This window comes from Oryzias melastigma, unplaced genomic scaffold (genome assembly GCF_002922805.2).
Source record: "Oryzias melastigma strain HK-1 unplaced genomic scaffold, ASM292280v2 sc00741, whole genome shotgun sequence".
Lineage (NCBI taxonomy): Eukaryota > Metazoa > Chordata > Actinopteri > Beloniformes > Adrianichthyidae > Oryzias > Oryzias melastigma.
The window spans coordinates 4,075-13,959 of record NW_023417328.1 but is presented as its reverse complement, the minus strand read 5'-3'; the positions used below and the strand labels follow the sequence as shown (position 1 = coordinate 13,959).

The window sequence follows — 9,885 nt, the reverse complement described above, 5'->3', positions numbered from 1 at the left end:
TTTCAGACGCCATTGTGATTGCCAGTGTTATTTCTTCTCCAGATTTGACTTCAAATGGTTTTGTTGCCAAGCCGAGGTGTTAATTCCTCCACTCCCTCCTTTTTTAGGACGTTTAACTCTGTTTGTTTTTCACTGCACTAGACATGTCTGTGCTTTTATTGTGGCGGTGCACCTTTTACGCTCCATTGCTGATTAGTTCTTGATGTTTCGTCGTTCAGGTGAAACACTATAATTACGGTTGTGTCGTAACCGCCTTTTGGCAGCATTAGCGGGACGCGACGGTGACGGTTTGGTACCGAATGGTATCAAGAACCCCAACATTTCCATCAGTCTGACTTTGTGTTAAAGATGCAGAACGACTTGAGGATTAACTGGATTTCAGACGCACTTTTTCTGACTTCTGAATGCACTAAAGGCTGCAGTCGACAGCACTTTGTTTTAAAAGGGCCAATCTTTATTGATCCACATCAATGCTTTATGCAAAAAAACCCAACTGAATTGTGGGATTCAGCAGCGATGGAATACTTTAATGTGTTTTGCAACACGGCACACAAACAAACCCATGATTTTTGGGCAGATCCAGACATGATTGTTTTTCTCTAAGAATACAAAATGAAAGTAGAGAAAATATACATGCAAATACAAATACACAGACTCTTTTATTGCTTCCACACTAGTTATTTCAGTTTTCTCACCACATAAGAACCCCCCTCTCTCACTCCACGTCTGTGCAAACACCGTCTGCAGAGTGTCTGCATTGCTTTGGAAGTCAAAGTACATGCCAAGCAAATGTGCGCAAGCATGTGGACTGCCGGGAAGCATGTCGCGTCTCCATGGCTACCAGACGGAGCCATTGCCATAGCAATGTGCGAAGGGTCTGCTAAGGTTTCATGGCAGCTTTCCAGGAATTAATGAGTCTGGATGAAAGGATTCATTTCTTTTCATGCCATGTGATCAATATTAAACCTCCCTTTCTTTTGTCTTCCAGGTGCAACATCGAGTAACGGGTCAGGTGATGGCTCTGAAGATGAACATCCTGGCCAGTAACCGAGCCAACATGCTCAGGGAGGTCCAGCTGATGAACAGATTATCACACCCTAACATACTCAGGTAACCAGACTCGAGAGCTACCTGTAATGGGTTCCCAGAAAACCCCTTAATGTCTCTGCTCTTCCTTCAGGTTTTTTGGCGTGTGCGTGCACGAGGGGCAGCTGCACGCTCTGACGGAGGTAAGAAGGCTTCTTTGTGCCACAAACTAAATGCCCAGTTATGTCACTTGCCTCTTACACTATTTATTCTTTCCCAAAGAAAAATATTGGCTTCTTGGAAATGATGTCAAATCTCTTAAAAGGTATCTTTTAAAACGGGTCCAAGAATAATGGGCGTGTGCTTAAAAACGTTTTTTTCTCCACCACAAAGCAGATCTTTATCCATGAGATTCTGCCTCTTCTTCATCATCGGAACAAAGCGACGAAGCAAAGCTCATTTGATTGACTTGATAAGTCGTTTCCCGGTCTGGAGCTTTCTGGTGTAAACATAAGAGTAGAAGACGTGGACCATGATCTGCTGAAAGGCATTAAGCCCATCAGGCTGGAGGAGTCATCACGAGATGGATGATTGATCTTGGCTGTCCAACACTCCATTTACTCGTTGCATTGGGGAGAAAAGTCATTGTTAAAAGCACATGCATTAAATTAGCCGATAAAACCCTAAAAATATTTAAATATATTTAAAAAATAACAACAGACATCATAGAAAAAGAGGATAATTTTACAATTCGGTGGTCTTTCCTTCATTCCAGAATCTTGAGTTCTTCAAATTGCATTGACTTTTTTTTTGAGATCATAAAAAGTTTATCTCAAGCTGCATATCCTAGCAATATAAACATGATTAAAAATAATACATGTTTCCATCTTTTACAAATTTCATGCAATTTTAACCTATTTAAAGTAAACTATATCCGTATATAGGATAATAAATTACTTTTGGGACACTAAAGAACACATTTTTAAGAATTAGGATTTAATTTCAAGAGCCTCGATCTCTGAGGCTCCGCCTTTCACCCCTTATGGATCCGCCCATTTCCGTTGTTGTCGTCTCTGCAGATTAGGTGCACGAGGAACCACTTCTACTCAGAATTTTTCTGATCCCCTTTAGCTCTGCAGAGAAAGTGTGCACAAACTCTTACTGGAGGGGGCGTTTCCCACTTTGTGATGTCACAATGTAGGGCCTAGTTGTTCCCATGGGTTAGGAGGGGCTGGTGCTCGGAGCACAGGTTTTTTAGAGGAATACTCATGTTCTGGGGTTGTTTCTCTAGAGGAATTACCATTCTAAAACACTTAATAGTTCAAAAAAGTTGATTTAGAATTATATAGGCCTTTTAAAACCTTTTTAGAAACTTTTTCTAGATAATTTAATAAACAATTATAGCTGCTTAACTACTACAGTGTTAACTAAATTGTTATGATGCGTTTTATTTGCATGAATGTATATCTCTGCAAATAAAAATGTGTTTTTTATTTATTTAACCAGGGAAGTCCTACTGAGAATAAAAATGTAGTTTTCAAATGTCATTCGTACACATATACACACAAGGACAATCAGCAATTAAATAAAAAAACTGTTTAAAACATTTACAAACTGTACTTAATTATTTTAAATTAAGAATTGAGTTAGAAGACATTTTAAAATGCTCGTTCTGTTATGTTAGATGCATAATTTTGGAAATATAATTTATTTTTTCCACATCAGTTATGTTTTTTTTCTTCTACTATTCTTTTTTTAAAGTTTGCTTATGTTGACACAGTAATCCATGTTGCATCTCTCAACTGGCTGCACATCACTGCTACAGATTTGTTGTGTTTTCCTATAAGAGAGTCTGGTTAGACATGAGGACATGTGGAGGGCAGAGGATGACACTCACACGATTCACAGAAGTTTCATTTGTAATTAGGAATTCACTTCTAAAAATCGTAAAAAGCTTTGAGTGAAGTGACTAGTAGATATTATTTCAGAAAATGACAGCTTATAGGCAATCGTCCCCCACTTAAGTCAACATCAGAATGATCTTTGGGACAACAATAATAAAAAAAAAATGATAAAAGTTTATTGGTTTGGGTTCTTCTGTCATTAGAGCTGCTTTGAAACCCCTCAGTGTACCTGCATGCTCTTCAAACACCTCTCCACATGAACGCCGCTGAATACACGCGAGCATCTATCAGCGTCTGAGCGGGGGGGGGGTTGTCATTTGCCGAGCACACGGATGCGGGTCAGGGCAGTTCACGTCATCTGTTTTGTGCATGTGATGAGCGGTCTGGGGGTTGCCGTGGTTACCTAACAGCTCAACAATGAAGAGAAAAACAATATCCGGAGTGGAGAGTGGGATCAGGTATGAGCACACCAGAGGGCTGTGCGTGTCTGACCGTTTCTGGTTTGGGTTTTTTTTCCATTATGAGCTTTGAAAAATGAAGATTTGATGCATGACGTAAAGTGATCTTCATAAAGAAACCAAATCATAATTTTAAATGTTTAAAATTGAAATCAGACATTGCTTTTCTCATCACAAGTAAATTTAAATCTTATTTTCAACCTAAAAAAAATGTCTTTAGCTTCAAGAGTCACTATATTAAACACTTTATTGAACGCTCGAAACTTTAAAAACGTAACTTTTAAACATAATTATGAACTAGATATATAGCATTACCTGCAATAATGTTAGTGTGAATGCTGTAAGCTGAATTTGTTTGCTAAAGAGGATAGCTGAAATTGCTAAAGCTAATAGCCAGCTAAAGCATTAGCTAAATGCCGAATTAGCCTTAAAAACACAAAAAAGCCTAAATTAGCCAAAAATAGCTAGCATGTAGCTGAAATATTAGCTAAAATTCAAAATAGCCAAAAAAATTTTTAGTAAATGCCAAAATAGTCCAAAAAGCTTGCAGAATGCTAATTTTAAAAACTTTAAAATGGTAACTTTTCACCATAATTATGAATAATAAAAAGGCAGGAATATAATTCCAGAACAAATCAATTTAAACCTTAAATAACTTTCAATATTTTACTCTCCTTAAAAATGTATTTTGTCAAAATTATACAAGTTAGAAATGAGAGCAAGATAACATTGGACCATTAATAACAATAAATCAAAATGATCTGGAGGGCCGGATCCGGCCCCCGGGCCTTGACTTTGACACATGTGATAAAGAGGCTAAATTAAGATAATTTTGGAGCCAAAGTGGTTTCAATAGAAACGGATTAAAAATAGTTGAATGTAAAGGCTTGTGCTGCTTCCTGTCTTTGCGTTCAGTTCATCAACGGGGGGAACTTGGAGCAGCTGTTGGACAGCGAGGCGTACCTGTCGTGGAGCGTGCGCCTCAGTCTGGCTCTGGACATCGCTCGAGGACTCAAGTACCTGCACAGCAAGGGCATCTTCCACAGGGACCTCACTTCCAAGGTGACGGCACTGAGCATAAAAATACGCCTGAGGGAGGTTTTGTTCTTTACAGTTGTTGCCTTCTCAGAATTGAAATCAAATATCACTGTTTTCCTACAGATTTTCAAAGGCAAAGATGATATAGTGAAAAATTAAGCAACTTTTTGAAGTTTAAAGGCTGGATTTTGACCCGGATTTAGACAAAATAGCTGCGCACATTTGAGGAAAAAGTCCTTTTACTTCTATCAGTAGTAGCTTTTTGTTTGTTTTTCCTTTTTGGTAGAAAATAGTAAGATAAAGATTTTATTTTGAAATGTTTTGATTACCAGGCTGCGATCTTCCTCAGAAGGTTTCTATCCCGTTATGACTCATCACCATCAGCTGATTGGGTTGTAGTGCTGGCTGATAGTGACATACCAACATAAACATTTTTTATTTTTTTACCATTACAAAGAAAAGAAAGTATTTAAGTAGATAGACAAGACAAATCTTTTATTTCTATTGCATAAATTTGTGAAATATATATTTAAATTCAATTATTTTTCTAGTTCACCATTCATTTGTCACTTAGTTATACTTTTTACTTTATTTCTGCCATTTATCTCCACTTTTTTCCCCTTTTTCTTTTATTAATTCATATTTTTTGTACTCCATGGTCAATACAAGACTTACTAAAGTGTTTTGGACTGAAATAAAACAAATATAGACGGATTTCTTCTTATGTTCTTATCACAAAAGATGTCTGTCCCTCTTTTCATGCGTTGCTACAGATTCAATCATCAACTTTTTTTAAAAACTTAAGTAACCAAAAGATCCGCCTCTATAAAGCATTTGATTGAACCAATTTAAGTGCATAATTCCTTAAACGCTGCCTTGAGGTGTTTATGCAGCGTCTGCAGTAACACCTCGACTTAACATCACATCAGATGAAATCCCATCCAAAGCCTGCAGTCCGTGGGGATCATAAGAGTCTTGAGGATCCTGATTAGCAGCTTATCTCGAGGCGTGAGTGGATCAGTGTTTGGGCCTCTGGCAGCAACACCTTTTTTCTAAGTAATCTTGAAGACTTTGATAAGTTTGTGGGTGAAAAATCACAAATATAAGAAAGGCTGCATTTGCCAATTGTACGATTTCGTTGATCAAACGGTTAAAACAACAACTTTTAAATAGTTCGTTTAGTGCTTGATTACATAATTGGGTGAGATAAATATCCTGCTATGGAGGTTTGCTCTTAGTTTTATGGATGAAATGCCTTAAGGTGCAATAAAATGTTACATCACCGCATAGATGAAGTGTTTGTGACCTCTGACCCTTCGTGCAGAACTGCCTGGTGCGCTGGGAGGGCGACGTGTGCTCAGCTGTGGTCGGAGACTTTGGCCTGGCAGAGAAAATTCCAGATTACAGGTCGGTATAAAACACACATGTTAGGTCTGATAAATACACCTCAATAAATCACATTGTTTCACTTCTCCTTTTCTCAAATGCTCGTGCCGTATCTCCCTGTGCACACAAATGTGTTTGCCTTCTTTTTGCCGTAAAACCACACAAAGCCAGCCTGGTTTTTCTAAAGCGTGGCGCCACCTCTCCCTTTGCTATCGCCACAATAGTAATTAATGCTCTCAAGGTGCAGCTTCAGACTTGAACTTATCTTCTAGCAGCTAAATCAATACTTAATCTGAACTTTCACAACTTCTCCTCAGGCTCCAACCTTCCACAGTGTCATTGTTGCTCTGTCATTCTGCAGCCGTGTTGAGTCACGTTTATGAGATTCCTTACATGTGATGGTTGGCTTCACTGAGTGGAAATTATTTCTGATGTTTCTCCAGGGACACTGTGTAAATGTTTGATCAGCATAACAAAAATAGATTAAATACTCTGGAAAGTATGCTCCGTCGAGGAGAAAAGGGGGAAAAACCTTCTGTGGTAAAACTCACCCGAATGCATTGGAGTTTGTGTCCCTGTATGAATACTAGAACCTCCTCTCCCTTGGATAAATGACATTTTTAACAGTTATTTTTAACCTTGGGGAACCCACAGGGTCAAATTTGTATTTTTATCCTTTATTTTTTTGTGTTTACTGCTATCCACAATGAATAAATAAAAAAGTTGCCAAATTTGCATTAAAAGCCCAAAAGAAAATAGTTCTTGGGTTCTCCAGGCTTAAGATTTTGGGGAATACAAAATGAAATTTAAATGCGCATTTTTATAAAAGTAAATGCTTTTATTTGATTGTTTTGTAATCAGTTTTTATTTATATATTAGAAACTGTTTCCTTAAATGTCTATGGGCAGCAGGGTAAAGCTAATACTTGAGGTTTCATTCACTTTTATCCATATTTCAGCCTTAATCATGTCCAAAAAGGTTATTTTAGTTCATTCAGAAATGTTGGGAGAAATTCATTTGGCAGTATTTCAATTGATAATATATTTTTGTATCAATTTAAAATGTTGGTTATTAACCGCAGCACTTTATTTCCTCAATCATACTTTTAGAACCTTATTTGTTTAATGCACATTCATTCTGTTTTGTTTTTTCCTTTTATTGAAAAGTATCTTGTTGAATTCAGATACTATTGATTGTTGGAGGAATTTGTGGGTAAAAGAAACTTGTATATGAGATAAAGTTGCAGTGCTTAATGTTGTAGTATTTATTTTTCTATTTTATTAGCATGAAAGGTGCATTAATGTTTTTTTCTAATTAAAACTCTAAAGAAAATTGTGAAAAATTGTTCTTGGGATATATTGCGATATATATCATAAATTAGGACGGGTATCATGATACATATCGTATCACCAGACTTTTGTCAAAACACAATCCTAGCTACCACTTCTAAAAATAAGTTCTGGATTTTTTTTTTAATTAAATGTATTCAAACTGCTACTATAAAGCATTTGTCAAGCAAGATGTCTCCAATCTAGACAATTTAACTTAAACATTGATTTATCCATCCTATGACAAATATGGATGAAGGTGGACAGGATTTCATGTCTGCCACAGACACCAGGGAAAGTCAAAAATCATGGAAGGAAAAAAAAAGTGTGCTGTTTTGTGGGGTCCAGATGACCCCACTCCCAACGTCAACATACCTAAGATAGCACAAGGGTTAAGCTCAAGACGGAGGCCCTGCGAGGTCATTTGAGAGCTTTTTTTTCCAATTCTGAAAACCACATTTTAAGTTTTACTCTGGAAATAAACAAAAAAAAACTATCTTTGTAACAGCAAATAAACAATCAAACCTTTTCATAAAGGCCTAAAAACACCATTTCTATCTTAGACCCTCTGGATTTCTGACGGTGCATGTCAAATTGAGTTATCAGTCGTTCTTGTGGCCTCGGGAGGAAATGTGTTCTATTATTACGAGAGGAATCTTGAGCAACTTCAAAGCTGAAGCTCCTGCCAACACTTGCACAGACGTTGGTGCTTCCCATCAGCCCTCCTCCTCCCCTTCCTCTGCAGTCGTTTAGTAAAAACACAAATCTTGTCGAGACGCGGCGGCTGCCATTGTAAACTGACCTGCCCTTTTCGTGTTGAGCTGGAGCTCTGCTTCTGCCTGTTCAAAGAAATGTGTTGGGATGGCTGTGACTTTCTTAATGCTTCACGCTCTGATAACTCTTACAATATGTCTCAAATGTATTTTTCTATTTTATTTTCTAAATGTTTGCTCCCTTTTTATCATCTATTCTGGTTTACTTTTGCATACCTGCACCTCTGTTTGCCTCAGCAGCAGCAGCCACTGAATTATGTGTTTTCCTCAACCTGACGGTCATGTTTACTTTCTATATCACTCAAACTCGGTCGCTTCCTGCAGCAAACCACAGACGGAATGCACAATGTTGACATTTTTTTTTTTTTTTTCCTCCTGTGTGGAATTTTTATAAGCGGATGTGGGGAGAAAATGATAAAATCACATTTAAACTCTTGTTTTGGGATGACGGTTAGATACTGACTGGAATGAGATGTGACAAGCTTGAGTTAGAGGGGAAAAAAACTCCAAATTGTGGATCTTTTTCTTCAAAAAATTAATAATACGGATTATTTTTTAAATATTAGCATAAATTCTTAATTGGTTTTAGGTGATGTTTCTTCAGTAGCAGAGCAGGTTAGGTTTATATTTCAGACAAATCGTGCATTTTGTGGTACAAGCACCAAATTTGGCATAGATGTACCCTGGCATCCTCTCTTTTAAAAAAAAAAGCAAATTAGCAACAAGAAAATCCAAATGATTTATAAAGATGGAAGCTATTGCACCCTAATGTGTCTACAAAACTAACCTCTGCAGTCAACATTTGCAGCAGTTGAGATATTTCTATTTTATTTGTGACCCTTTGACAGCGACGACCCGATCCTGTTGCTACTCAGATTTGCCTCACTCTGTACTGATCCGAGTTTTTTTTTTTTTCAATAAACTTTATTGAATATCCTGATTTGGTAAATGCAGTATTATACAAAAGTGATGTAAAATATATCCAGTACAGAAACGGATTAGGAGCCATTTGTAAATTTGGCTGGAGTTTGTAAAAATGGCCGCCGGTTTGTAAAGTTGGCGGCCCGTTTATAAAGATGTATGGGCCCGTTTGTAAAGATGTTTAGGCCCGTTTGTAAAGATGTTTAGGCCCGTTTGTAAAGACGTAGCAGCCCGTTTGTAAAGACGTGGCGGCCCGTTTGTAAAGACGTGGCGGCCCGTTTGTAAAGACGTGGCGGCCCGTTCGTAAAGACGTGGCGGCCCGTTCGTAAAGACGTGGCGGCCCGTTCGTAAAGACGTGGCGGCCCGTTCGTAAAGACGTGGCGGCCCGTTTGTAAAGACGTGGCGGCCTGTTTCTATTTCAATTATATCAATGTCTATTTGTCCCAGTCTCATGCACAAAATTCAGTCATTAAACTGGAGCGGTACCTACAGAATACTATTGTATGTATATATTCTATATATTTCTGAATGTTTGATTTAAATCTTGGCTAATGTGCTTTTCTTAAAGAGGCGATGCTAAGGTACATTCATGGCAAATTTAGTGCTTGCACCATTATTTTAATACCCGGCTCCACTTCAGGTCTTACTGGGTCAACTTTCTCTGTTGGTCAAACCTCTTCCTGTTTTCTCTAGATTCATGTTTTTCTCTTGACTTAAAAACTCATAGCTTACTCTCACTTCTCCTCCTGTTTGAAATTTTGCTGAAGTTTTCTGCAACGTTATGGTCAACAACCGATAGAAATAGATCTGGAGGAAGTATCTGCTGCTCGTGTGTTATTGCACATTCTTGTCTTCCTTCCTTATTTTTTTCTTTTTTTTGTTGAGGTTTGCACAAGCTCCAGATTACTAAAAATATTGATGTCTTAAAAAACAAGATTTACCTCATAAGACCTTTAAGTGAGTTATATGATGTTTTGACAGCTGTCTCTGTGGATCTGTCTTTCATGTTTTTATTGTACTATTACGGGAAAAAATGTAGGATTATTTCAGA

At 37.6% G+C, this 9,885-nt stretch overlaps 1 protein-coding gene across 1 annotated transcript in view; it reads left to right on the top strand.

Moving 5' to 3' along the window:
- Positions 1–952: 952 nt before the first annotated feature.
- Positions 953–9,885, top strand: part of LOC112139578 (dual specificity testis-specific protein kinase 2) — a gene marked incomplete at its 3' end in the record, with an annotated part of 12,318 nt that continues 3,385 nt past the window's right edge. The window contains 4 exon segments of the mRNA XM_024262398.2: positions 953–1,110; positions 1,181–1,229; positions 4,304–4,450; positions 5,751–5,833. Of these exon segments, the coding sequence (XP_024118166.1) occupies positions 1,016–1,110; positions 1,181–1,229; positions 4,304–4,450; positions 5,751–5,833 (374 nt within the window).